Genomic DNA, 14,591 nt, shown 5'->3' on the forward strand with positions numbered 1-14,591 from the left:
AACCTTCTGGCTCATGAGCCACTTTAAGTTCACATGAACTGTTATCATAAAAAGGTAAACCCGCAACGTAGGGCCTGAACCTCTTTATGCTTATTACAGCTGCGTAACACTCCAGTTCTGTAATACTGTAAATATTTTGATAAGCGGATATCGGGTTATAACATACGTGATCGTACGAGTTACACCATATTTGGAATGATGACATCCATGACAGTGAAACTGAACGTAATCATTGTATAGATCATCTATAAAAATGTATGCAAGATGTCTGACACCTTCATATTTACTTTGAATTACAAATACGTAACGTACTATTTCTGATAGTAAAAAGTATTATTGATCATAAATAAATCACGTATGTTTGCTTCGGTACGTTAAGTATAGCCTCATCTACCTCATACATCTGTCGTCCATTTAATTTTTTTGTATACATAAATGAATGTATGTACACTTAAAACTCAGATCAAACTAAACCTTTCCCAATCTGAAAGTTGTAATTTAATATCAAATCACCAAATGTCTCAGTTTTGAGCCAGTTTAGAAATATTTAAGGGTGTTGCATGCCACGCCACAATTGTTTTAAATCTGTGTAGCCTTTGGTGTTGTTTTTTTTACCCGATATTTAAACATAAAAAAAACCAAAAATTAACCTTTCACATCACAAAAGCTTTCATCGCATAAATAATTCAAATCTTATGAAAAAACTGTGCCGTAGACTATAATTAGTAAATTCATTTAAATAGAACACGGTTGCCAAACCATGTTTTCATTTGGAACCAAAACTCATCGAAAAGGGGACCAAATCTCAAAGAAATGGACCAAATTTTTTAAGTTTAGTTGGCTTACAAACAATTCAGCAATTTACGAATGTGCCGAATTCTTTGCAAAATCTTATATTTCAGGTTGTGGTAAAGTACAAAGTAACACACACTTTCATTCTAACAAAAAGCGTTATATGAATAATTGTTTTAACGAAAAACCTTAGAGAAAAAAAAACCCGTTACATAAAAATCTTATTTTTAAACTAAATTTCTACAGAGCTCGGTTGTATCAATTTTATTATAAAATGAGTCTAAAAGTTAAGAAAAATTGCTTCCAATAGCTGGGTGCTCGAATTTTTTTTTTTTTTTCAATATAATTCTTACTCTTCCGTGCAATTTTTTTTTTTATTTATGTTTTTTTTGTAGTTTTGAAATGTAGATTTTTTCCATATAATTGGTGTTAGAGAAAAATGTAAATTTCAAAATCACATTAATTAATTAATTGAATCCAGCCACAGTCATCAGATTTACTATTGAAAAGTCTTTAAAGTTTGAACAGTGTAGTAATGGTCGAAACTCCATTTGACAAGGTATGAGAAATTAGTTATTATTAACAATGTTATTATTAAAGTTTCTGGGGTTCTGCTCTCCAACGGGAATAATTTGGCTCAAAGCGTTTATATCAGATCTACGTTGAGCATTTCATAAATTATCGCTTTCGAAAAATATTTCTGCCTTACCTCCAATTAAAATAGAAGCTTTTAATACTGTAATTGATATTGAATTTGACAGTTGTATAGCAGAAATGCTATTAACAAAAAGAGAAATTATAGCCGCATCGCAGTATGAGGAACACAATAGTCTTGGAATTCCTAAAACTCATCAATTTGTTTGTGCTGTGTGAGTAAAATTTAAAAATCGATATCCCAAACGAAGAGTAACACTTTCCAAATTTTTACAAAGGATTTTTTTTATAAACATTTCTTACGGGTCACTTTTTGTTTGGCATGCCGATATATTGTTTAACTCATTACCTATCGATATGCTTGCATGCATAACTTGAACATAAAACAGTGGTAAGTACACTTAATATAAAACAAATTAGTCTCATTCTTTTATTTAGTTTACAATACAAGAATGTCTTCATCAGTGAACAACTCCCTAAAGTTTCTGCACGTGCATTTGCAACAACTTTTTTAAGCTCAAACAGAGACAAAAATCTATCACGAAAAGTGTTTGATAACCGATCTAAACATCTAGCCACAAGATTTTCTGATTGATCGCTTGTTTCATCAACAATTAACGAAAATTGGTTTGCTTTAAGATCCAACACTTTTCTAAACTATCTGTTAGGTGAAATGCCATTGTACTGCTACATTTTGATGACAGCAATTTTTTTGTAAGAAATCCATTGAGGTAAATTATAAATTATATAAGGGTTAATGAAGGTGTGGAAAACTTTGTGGGCAGTGTTGAAAATTTTTTCCTCAGTGAAAACAAACAATCTTGATTGCAGCCTAAAAAGGACCAAAATTGGAAAGAAGGGACCAGCGGACCAAATGGGGTTGGAAAGGACCATTTTTGGTCCAAATGAACCAAAATGGCAACCGTCAAATAGAACCACCGCGCATCGCATTTATAAAGTTACTCACGCGCACCGCCCCTCATATTCCACTATAGCATAATCACCCAAATTAAGCATTTGAACGCAAGTGTACGCATATTTTACAAAAGTTACACTGTTTGTGAATAGTATAGAACCATTTACTAAATTAGTTTTGGAAGCGTCTTTTAAACATGCCATTATTTAACCATACTTAATGCCTTTCAACTTTTTTTAAAATTTACAAAATTAGTTTTAAAATCCTTTCAAAGTATTTATCTCTGTTTGTAAAACAAACTTTTCATAGAGAAAGGTAAGTAAAAAGCAAACAGATGCTCGACCAAAACTCTGCTCGTTAATGTAAGCATAAACACACTTTAGTTTAATGTATGTCTGAGTGCTACTCTAATGCAGACAAAAAAAAAAAAAAAAAAACCTGCAGAAAACCTCCAAAAAAACTTTCAACACTTTACCTCAATGCATGAAATAACATCACACTTGCTGTTAAGCAAAACTTACCACACATAAAAACAGCATGTGCAATTACACAAACATACATATAAACTAAAGCGTGTGAATTTGTTCGCTTTTTTCCGAGTTATTAACTAAGTGCTAAATTAAGCTAAGTTTGTGATTGGGAGTGTGTATGTGTGTGTCTACGCATACCTGTGTGGCAGCAAGTGCACTATTAAACGTACACACACACACACGCTCATACGTATGTATGTATGTATATCGAACTAGTACTATACACACTTTTGGTACGACTTACCGTTATAAATCCATGTGATATTGGGATTTGGCGCTCCAACTGCACGGCACCAAATAGTCGCGTCCTTGCCATCCAATGCGGTAACATTTTGTGGTGGTTTCTCCATTACGGGAGCAGAGGCTATGATTGAAAAAGAAAGCGAAAAAAAGCGCATATAAAATATTACGTCAAAAAGTGGGATAAAAACAAAAAAATTAAAAAAAAATTCAAAAAACGACACAGTGAGTGGAAAAGAGTGAAAACAAGTGAAAAAGTCTTAGCTCGGTTGGAAGCGAGCATTATACATATACCCAGCTGTATATTCTTACACTCTTAAACTAAAGAATAATTCAAAATAAAAAAAATGAAAATTGAAATGTCTATTTATACATATGCAAAACAGGGTAACGGTTAAATAATTTTAGTATAAAATTTAAAAAATATTCGAGAATTTATTTCGTTGTTGTGAGTATCTTATTTCTTTCGGAAAATAGCAGTAACACTTTGTGTTTTTTTGTTTTCGCGCCGGAAATACCAATTATTATTAAATTTTTCTATTTTGTTCGAAAAATAAAAGCAATTTTTTTATTTCGTTGAGAAAATAACTGTTTTATTTTTCAATTTTTATTTCTTTCCGAAAAAAAAAAACAGTTATATATGGATTCGGTTTTATTTATAACGGAATATAACAGTTATTTTTTGTGAGCTTTTGTTTTGTTCGCAAGTTATTGGTTATATTTTGACTCTTTATTTCGTTCGGAATATAAGTTATTTTTTTAGTCTCTTATTTCGTTTGGAAAATAAAAGTTATTTTTGTTTTTTATTGGGTTCGGAAAATAACAGTTATTTTTAAAATTTTTTATTTCGCTTAGCAATAATAGTAATTTTTTTAGTATTTTATTCTATTTGGTAAATAACAATTTTTTTTGATATTTTAATATCGCTTGGAAAACACAGTTATTTTTTTCTATTTCTTTCAGAAAATATTAGTTATATTTTGACATTTATTATTATCTTTTTAATTTCTGATTTTGTTCTGAAAATGACTATTGTAGTTTGAGTTTTTTACTTCGATCGAAAAATAACAATTATTTTCTACTGTTTTTATATTGCTTGGAAATAAGTCTTATTAATGCCTGGAAACGATGTCGTAATTTCACCGAAAATTTTGATACAGCTGGGTATACAAACCTAGTAAATAATAGTATTTAATTACAAGCAAGAGTATGTAAATCGAAAAAAAAAAAAAAACAAAACGTGATTGTACGTGCTGTTAAAGTTGAGGGTGGTTGGATATGTGCAATCAAGTGGTTTATATAGTAGCAGCTGGTCAGTTAGTCAACTAGTCAACACAGCAAAGCAGATAAGCCACGGGCAAGTGCCAACCCAATTATTCATTTACGAACTTTGACTAGCTTGATAGCTTGATAAGCAAGAAAAAAAAAAATTAAGGAAGTCTAAGTTCGGGTGAAACCGAACATTGCATACCCAACTGTACACTTGAGATGCTGTTGCTGTTTCTTTTGTGTGCTTAATAGTGTTACAAGGCTGCGTAATAATACATATAAATATGGTTCTATTCTGAACTAATTTTTCTTCGTGTTATAGCTCCCGAAACACAGAAAATTGCTTAGTCATAAAACGGGCGTTGCCACGCCCATTTTTTAAAAAAAAGTTTTCCTATTTGTTGTTATAAATCAACTTGGGAAATGAAATACCATTGATATAAAGCTCTTTTTTGCAAATATATAGCTTCTTTTATTCGTCCACGACCCTTTTAAAAATCTTTTATATAAAAGTGGGAGTGATCCTTAACCGATTTCGTAAATTTTTCTTCAAAGCATTCCTTATAGTAAAGGCAACCTCTCTGCCGAATTTTGTTACGACAGGTTTAACGGTTTTTGATTTATGATTAATAATATTTGTAAAACTGATTTTATCACAAGTGAGCGGTGCCACGCCTCTTTTTAAAAGTTTTTTAAAATTGTTTTTGTTTTTATCGGCCTATTGATAAATCATTCAAGGTTCGAATCGAGCTCAAGGCCAGAACAATAATTTTTTTCAAATGATAATTATTGTTATTTTTTAATTTTTCTAAATTTGAAAAATTGAATTTTGTTTTTGGAATAGTAAGTAGAAAATTTTTCAGACAACCTGCCACAGCTGCGCAGATAGATCCATTTCGAAGGGTGCTAAGCCTTCATCATCAGTACGCTTTAGGCATGCTGCGCTAACCATTTAGCTATACAGCGGTGGTTTGTTTGACTGGCTATGGCAGGTTGTCTGAAAAATTTTCTACTTACTATTCCAAAAACAAAATTCAATTTTTCAAATTTAGAAAAATTAAAAAATAACAATAATTATCATTTGAAAAAAATTATTGTTCTGGCCTTGAGCTCGATTCGAACCTTGAATGATTTATCAATAGGCCGATAAAAACAAAAACAATTGTTAATAAACCATGAGCACTTGGGAATGTCAAACAAAGTAATTGACAATAAACAAAAATCCAGCATTATCAGTGCTTTGCACCAGATGGCGCAACACTGAATAAATATAGTTGGTAAAAAGGAATAGAAGTAGCAAATTTGCCAGTCAAACAAACCACCGCTGTATAGCTAAATGGTTAGCGCAGCATGCCTAAAGCGTACTGATGATGAAGGCTTAGCACCCTTCGAAATGGATCTATCTGCGCAGCTATGGCAGGTTGTCTGAAAAATTTTCTACTTACTATTCCAAAAACAAAATTCAATTTTTCAAATTTAGAAAAATTAAAAAATAACAATAATTATCATTTGAAAAAAATTATTGTTCTGGCCTTGAGCTCGATTCGAACCTTGAATGGTTTTTTAAAATTTTTATCAAGAGTCTCAATATCAGTCCATAAGTTAAATTTCAACATGTAGGTGTACTATTTACTAAACAATCAGGTTCTTTGTGTTTTCCAAAATGTTATATATATATATATATATATAAAGTGGGCGTGGTTATCATCCGATTTCGCTCATTTCCAATAGAAATCTATTCTGGGTCCAGGTAAGCTCGTGTACCAAATTTGGTGAAGATATCTCAATATTTACTCAAGTTATCGTGTTAATGGGCAGACGGACGGAAGGACATGGCTCAATTAAATTTTTTTTCGATACTGATGATTTTGATATATGGAAGTCTATATCTATCTCGATTCCTTTATACCTCTAAAACCAACCGTTATCCAATCAAAGTTATAATACCCTGTGTACAAGTACAGCTGGGTATAAAAAAAAAAATAAGGTGCAAGTGCAAATGCCCATATTGAGTGAATCGTAGTGTTTTTCGTTCAGCCAACGCTTGGCCACTCAAATTGCACGGTATTTTGTTTGTATAAATATGCAAAGGAATAAAGTAAACGTGTAGGAACTAAAGTGATTATGCGAATGTGTATAGGTGTGAGAGCATATGTTTATATATGTATATACGAGAGTGTATATTTATACAATATGAATTTCATAAATTTCATATATTTCATACAAAAAACACTCGTACCTATGTATATGTAAATATTTGCATGGCAGGAGTAAAGTAAAGTGTTGTTGTATTATGCGCAAGCATTAAAATATTGACGTGACTGCGGAAATATTGCGTGTGTTTGTACAGTATAAATATTATATACATATATAGCTACATATATTTATTTATACACTTTGATATTTCAATTCATAACTAGTACTATATGCATTAAAAATTTACACACATTACCAAAAAAAAAAAAAAAAACATGTTGCCATATACAAGTCAAGTGAGCAGTTGGCTTTTGGTGCCGATATGAATATACATACATATTTGCACATATAAACCAAATTTACGTGCATACATTCATACAAACATAAATAAATTTTTTAATCGGATTTATTTTCTTGAAAATCCTTATAATTGTTATTTACAATTTCTTGATTGATAAAAATAAAAAATAAAATCATATTAAGAAATAAGACATTTATATGTATGTAATAATTTTCAGGGAGTTACATTCATCAATGCAACGAATATGCCTATTAATCAAAATGTTATTATTTAACGAATCAATTATGAGCAATCAAAACTTCAAACTTTTTGTTAAGTCACTAATTGATTACCCATAAACTTATATAAAATTAGTCACGATATTTAATAATCGCCAAATCAAAATTCATTACTTAAAAAATCAGTTTCGAGCAACCAAATTATTTACTTCTTGATTAGTCACAATTTGAACAAACATAATTAAATTTGTTTCATGAAAAATCAGTTATAAGTCATCAACATTGTTAAATTTGCGATTAGTCACAATTTGAATAGTCATATTAAAATTAATTTCATGACGCGTATGGAATAATCACACTTAATCAAAATGTCATTACTTAACCTATTCATTAGTTACAATTTGATTAAGCACAAACTTACTTATTAAATTAGTCACAACATTGAATAATTACCAAATAAAAATGAAATTACTAAACCAATCAGTTACGACTTATCAAAGTGATTAAGCTCACCATCAGTCACAGTTTGACTAGCCATAATCTATTTAATTTAATTAGTCACAATATTGAATAATAACTACAACAAAATTTCATTATTTAACAAATCAGTTACGAGTAATCAAAAGGATTAACTTCTTGATAAGTCGTAATTTAAAAACCAATAATAAATGCAATGCGTGATAACCTCGGAAGAGATTTTTGGCCAAGCTTCACTTCCAATTTGCATCGTGCTCCTAATTAATTTTTCCTACAAATTGGCGCAATTTAATTAACTATAAACTAACTAATTTAAAAAGTCACAAATTTGAGTAATCAAAAAATCAAAATGTGATTAATTAACGATTAATATCGAGAAATCAAAATAATTAACTTTTTGATTGGTCACAATATATATATCCATAAACTAATTAATTTAATAAAATACAACATTGAATAGTCATTTATGATTAATCAAAAATTAAATTGTTCTAATAGTATTCGTTTTATTTATGGACCATACAGTTGAATAAGCAGAATGTATATGCGCGCTAGGGTGATCCTTATAAATCAGATATAAATTTTTGATCCCAATTGGTGACAGTTAAGGGGTATCGCTGAAGAGTCAACTTTGATATTTCTCTATGGAAACTCCACCAATTTTAGTTTAACAAAGTAAAAGTTATGGGTCTCTCAAAATTTGCATTGATTTAAGAAAGCTGTTTTCCATAAAAAGTGCGAACATATTTTTGTTATATAGAAGAAAATTTAAAATACAATTGGGAAAAAATGTTGTAAAAAATCGCGAAATTTGAGAGACCCAAAAATTTCTATTTTGTCAGACTAAAATTTATTGGGCAAAAATACTGCATACTCAAACAAATTCAGGGAAAAATTACGAGTTTCTAAAACCTTTTTAGACTTTTTACATTTGGTTGAAAATGGTTTTGAGTTTGATTGATTTAAGAGTCTGTAAAACATTGAAAAAATGTTGTCAGGGCATAAAAGGCGGCAGTTGTTTCGATAATGCCCTCTAGATCTGGTAAATCTGTTCGAATCCTTTTCTCGCGGGAGTGCGACTCGAACCAGCACTCTTTTGAGATTGGTTTGCTTAGCTACAGCATTCGTAGAAGTAAATTGCCACGCGGCGTGCAACTTTTTTTTTTTTTATCAGGCTTGAAACCGAATTAAAATGCAAATTTTTATGAAAAATAAAACAATTGAGCGTATGAGTCGAACTCAATAATAAGGAAATGTTGCACGTACTTTCACCTTTAACTTTTATAAAACAAACAGAATAAAGGAAAATGTGCTGTTGGAAATCACATAAAAAGTTAAATAAAAGGTCAAACAAAAAAATGTCGCCTTTAATTTAAATAAATATCGGGTTTGACTTGGCAAACTGAAGAAGTTTTGCGTGCAAATTACAAGCCATTATTAAAAGAAAAACGCGCAAAAGAAATTAAATTTCAAAAGCTTATGAGTATGTGAATGTGCATATGTAACAGCAGGGCATGCAAGAAATTAGTAATAAAAAAATAAAAACTTAAGTAAATATTTATGTCACACGAAAGGCAACAAAGAACATTATAAAGAATAACTTATAGAAGAAATTAAGTTCCAAACTGGAGCAGTCGTTGTCTTAACGAGCCTTTGCACCATATGCCTATACTCACACACACCATGTCACATGCACTGCCTCTTACACGACTCAAACTTTTGTAAATATATTTTTCAATATAAAATATATACTCATGTATGCAAATTCATAGAATAAATGCTATGGCATGAAAGTTGGTTGGTAAAAAACTTTACATATAAGATTTGCATATCAATACTTTTTGCCTTAGGGTTAAGTTATAAATGCGCTCACGATAATCGGTCAGATCAGGTCGTTGAACAATCACTATGAAATTGGTCCGATAGAGGCGGTGGTTTACACAAAAATAAAAAAAAAAAAACACGGAAAGAAAGAAAGTCTATGATCGGTTGAAAACAAATATAACCAGTTTCAACTTGTCAAAAAAAGAAAAAAAACAAAAAAACACTGTTTAGTAATTTGTATGCTATGTTTTTATAACACAAGTCTTCGTGCAATGAGAATTTTAAATTAATGAAAATATCAGCATTTTTCTTAATGCGGTATAAAGATATTACATTTCAAGCCTTTTACGATATATCCCTACCTCCATATTGCTCTGCTTCTCTAATCCCTTGTTTTCCGCCTTCGTCTATCCTCTTCCCTCCCGCCTGTTTTTGTTTCGCTTTCCTTCTCTCTGCCCCTATACCACTTTCTTACCTTTTCTTTATCCCCCCTTATCCCTCTCGAATAAATCCAATCCTCTGCGGTTTTCTTGAAAAAATTTTTTTGTTTTGCTCCAACATGGCTACTTATGTACATATTTGAAACTCGTTTCTAGAAGTTTTTCATCGGCAATTCATTCTCTGCCGCTCTTTTCTTCTTGCATCACATTTTATTCCTTTTTTTTCACTTTCTTTATCCCGTTCTCTAACTTTACCCTTATACCTCTTTCTCTTCCCTTACCCTACGTTTCTATCACCCTCTTCATTGCCTGCCTGTCTTACTCCTCTCCTTCTACTCTTCCACAAAACATCACCTCAGTCGCACTCTCACTCTCTTTCTTCCTCTCTCCACAAGTTTTTCCGAAAAAAAAAAAGTGAAAACCAAATCTTTTGTTTGTATCGGAGATGCTAAGGCCCCTTGTTATTATACCCGACAGAGCGAAGCTCATACAGTACGTTACTACACACTACAAAGCATTGCAAATTTTCTAACGGTCTGACCTTTAAAATAAAAGTTTCCTCAAAAAGTGGGCGTGGCCTTCCAACGACTTCGATAATTTGCCCTAGTCTATGACTAACACTTCCGCTAAATTTCAACATGATATCTTTCTTGCTTGTAAAAGTTCAAACTTTTTTTTTTTTGAATGTAGGTGTTGTCGTGCCGACTTACATTTTTTTTTAATTTTCAGCTTGCGCCATAGGACCAATCTATTACCCAAGTTTCATTACTTTAATAAGTTATAATACCGTTCGAAGATTTCGACACCGAAAAAGTGGGCGTGTTAAGCGCCCATTTCGCCAAATTTTATCAGTTTATCGCTATATTTTACGAGTTATATCATTTTTCCAATTTTAGAGATTTTCGACTCCGAAAAAGTGGCCACGTTTATAATCCCATCCGAAAAGCTTCATCGGTTTATCAGTATTCGGTTATGAAATATAATTTTTTTTTTAATTTTAAAATTTTTCGATTTTCGATTGATTTTATCATTCGACTCTCCCAAGTTTCATTAATGCACACGTTCATATTTCTAAATTTTTCTATATCAAAAGAGTGGGCGTGTTTATCATCTGATTTCATAAAGTTTCATAAGTTTATCGGTATATATTTTTAAAAATTTGTGATATCGAAAAATTGGGTTCGGCGATAAGATTTGGTCACAATTCATCAGATCCACTTTTAGATTTTCCCAAATTTCCGTCATAAAAAAGTAGGCGTTTTTTCGAATACTTTCACCTGTTTCTTAAACCAATCTATTCTGGGCCCAGGTAAGCCAATCTACCAAACTTAGTGATAATATTTTAGGATTATTGTGCTAGCGGACTAGAATTTCTTTTTTCGACAGTTGGATTTCCACAATATCGATTTCCTTGTATAGGGCTTATCCCACTGAAGTTACAATACCCTTTATATAAGTACAGCTGAGTATAAAAATTACGGATTATAAGTGAGTAAGTATGTGTGTGCGAAAGATTAACAATTGTAACAATTTTAAATGCCATTAATCAGCACCTGAATATTTTGCATCTCTCCTGCTCCATTTAAATCTTCCTTACAGAGTCAATAAAGGTGAGCAATGAACAATTTGCGAACTGCTATAAGCGACAATAAAAAGGATGGCAAAAAACAAGAACAACAATCAAACAAATTCGCGCGTACATCAGAAAAGCTTGTCCATGCTGTGTGCATTGGCGAAGTAAATATTTATGAAAATGGTCATACTAAATTTAAATTGTGGTCAAAATGGAATAACAGAACGAATCTACATGCAGTTAATTATGTGGAGGATATGAACAAATTAAGCGTAAACAAGCATATAAAACGAGTCGTAATTGTTACAAAGCCTTTTCAAAAAAAAAAAAGAGAAAAGTTTTGACAAAAAATATAAAGTAATAAAGTAACGGAATGAAGCATGTGAACTTTTAAAAGCGCATGCATCATTTATCTTCTTAAATAAAGTAATTTTTCCGTTAGCGGCCGTACTCAATCATTTCAAAAGCGACATACTTGTTTGTCGCGCGCCTTTCGCTTACTATGCAGTTCTGTGGAGAGAGCAGGGTGTTCAAGGGAAATAAAAATATCATTTATCACCACTAAAATGTAGAGGCAATGTCATAACGGTTTGTCATTATATTTGCAACGGTTGGTATCAATATGGGATGGTACAGCAGCTGTCAATTGCCGTCTTTCAGTGAGTTTTACAGCTCCGGCTCACGCTCAATTCTCACGGGAATGCTCTGGATCATTGAGAGAATTGAGAAGCAGATGTCGTGAAATTTTCGCACACGTGAAATGTTATAGGCAGATGTCGCCGCTGTTTTTCATTTAACTCATACGGAGAAAGGCTAAGCAGCGACATCTATTTTTGAAAAAGTAGGTATATTAAAGGCCGCATTGCCAACCTAAAAAGAAGTAATTAACAAATTTTTTGGCTCACAAATTGAACCAGACTTCTATCTGGATTTATCTGGCTCAAATCGTTGTTGTTGCATTTACATGCAAAATTATTTATCTGGCTCAGGATTTTGCCACCGGATGATAGCTAATATCTCATACAGTTTCTAAGACATCAACCTAAATGTAGACGCCTGTGGCCCACAAGTGTTGTTCTATAACATGGACATCCTAAGAGTGTTTTAAGTAAAGGCTTGAGCTTGACGGTAGCTTTATGAGAAAGCTCAAGTTATTTGGAGGTAAGTTTTTATACACACGATGAATTGTGGTCTCAGAGATCCGGCAAAATTTAATCCGCGCATAAAAAGCCAGTATGGGGGGCAGCTAGCTCTTTTATTGCTGCCTGGATGTCAGAGACGATTTTTTTCGCTGCGGCGAATCGCACTCATCTGAACTATAGCAGAGCTGTCGCGTTTGGAGTTGATACTCGCAGTGCTTCCAGCTGACACTTTTAACATAGGGATGTCCTATAAAACGGTAATTATTTGTATGCAACAATATCTTTGTCAGCTGGGATGTTGTTGTTGTTGTTGTAGCGATACGGTTGCTCCCCGAAGGTTTAGGGAGTGATCGATGTGATGGTCCTTTGCCGTTTACAGATCCGGTACGCTCCGGTAACACAGCATCATTAAGGTGCTGGCCCGACCATCTCGGGAACGATTTATATGGCCACATTAAACCTTCAGGCCAATCCGGTATTTTAGTCGCCTCTTACGACAGGCATACCTACCGCGGGTATATTCTAACCCCCTGTCAGCTGGGATCATCCCTTTCTGTTCTTGCTTGGAAATATAATATTATTGCTATTCTAATACTTCAGTTTGTGGTGTCAATCATCTACTTTGGAACTAGTTGTGCCCGCATGAAACAGGCTATGTCTTCCCAGCAGCAGGATTCGTATAGTTTACCAACGATTTTTGCCGCTGAACAGAGTAAATACAATTCCATCGGAGGCAGGTATGAAATGGAGCCAACAGCCGTCGCGAGATAGAAGCAACATAGTAATATGGCACCAACTAACGCAATGCGTTGATCCTTGTGTATACTTGTAACATTGTGGTTCTTCATAAGGGCTTTCCGTCATACTATACAGCATACATCAGCACCGGTGCCACAACTGCGCACAGTCATAGGACAATCTTCGGCTTGAGACCACATTTTTTACGGTACATCAATTTACATAGCACAGAAAGTAATTCAGGATTTCCGTACTTGCCCCTTTCCGCATGCCTTGAAATTTATGTTACATTTTCATCAGGTTCTTAGTTTCAAGAATCTAGCTCTACGGGAAGTTACTCAAATAGCGATCAAAATATATCACATTTGTAAGTGGACTTTCTAAATATCTCGATCCTTGCCCCTTCTAGGAATATTTTGTATCCTAGGAGAAGAACGTAAAAAAGTCCGAAGCTATGTTCGAAGTTGCAGATCTCTGAGTTATCGGGAAGTTCCTTAAACTCGAAAGCAAAATTTCCAACTTCGCACGTTTCTTAGAACTTTTCGGATTCCTGTACCACTCAGAAAAGTTTTTTCATGGTAAATTGTCATTGGGTTCGGATGTGAACACTCTAGTTCCCCGGAAGTTATTCAAAAATAGAATACAAGATTCTTCAGTTTTGTATAGAAATTGGCGGAAAAACATCACACGATTCTAATATGATTAAGGTTGAAGTGGTTACGCGAGGGCACACCTAAAATACACCATCATTTGATAAAAGCTACTAGGTCCTTGATGCCATGGTCTACAACCTGGCTCACGTTATCTAGAAATGGAGCACCCAGAAAGCGCTGACGTGCGCCACTTAGTGCCGGGCATTTGCAGATGAAGTGAAACACCGGTTCCTCCTGTTCATCCTCTTTACAACTCCAGCAGCATCGACGATAGGGCGCTCCTAACCTTTCTGCATGCCTACCTTTTAAGACAGCGCCCAGTTAGTGCCCCTACAAGTGTGGAAATTGTATCCCTACTTGGTTTGTATACGTGACGCGTTCTATTAGGATCCCATTTTGGCCAGGTTTCCTTCGATGTACGACACCCCATATTTGTAACCATCTTTCGGCGGTTTGACGGTGGATGTACTCTTTTAGCATCAGCTTGCATGTGGCTAGGGGCTTAAATTAGCATTTTTGGCCGAGAAGAATCTTCCTGGTTGTACCCTGCCTAGCGAGTTCATTTGCAATATAGTTTCCCTCGATGTCCCTATGTCCATGGACTCATGTGAGGTGCACACAGTTCTGT

The 14,591-nt window shown here is 33.3% G+C and overlaps 1 protein-coding gene across 6 annotated transcripts in view; it reads right to left on the bottom strand.

The window, feature by feature from the left end:
- sdk (sidekick cell adhesion molecule) overlaps positions 1-14,591 on the bottom strand; it is a 371,232-nt gene that overhangs the window by 40,213 nt on the left and 316,428 nt on the right. For all 6 annotated transcript variants that reach the window (XM_067785872.1, XM_067785876.1, XM_067785873.1 and 3 more), the window contains exon 7: positions 3,137-3,256. In XM_067785872.1, coding sequence (XP_067641973.1) covers positions 3,137-3,256 — 120 coding nt within the window. The remainder of the gene's footprint in view (positions 1-3,136; positions 3,257-14,591) is intronic.

Source organism: Eurosta solidaginis, chromosome 4 (genome assembly GCF_040869045.1).
Source record: "Eurosta solidaginis isolate ZX-2024a chromosome 4, ASM4086904v1, whole genome shotgun sequence".
Lineage (NCBI taxonomy): Eukaryota > Metazoa > Arthropoda > Insecta > Diptera > Tephritidae > Eurosta > Eurosta solidaginis.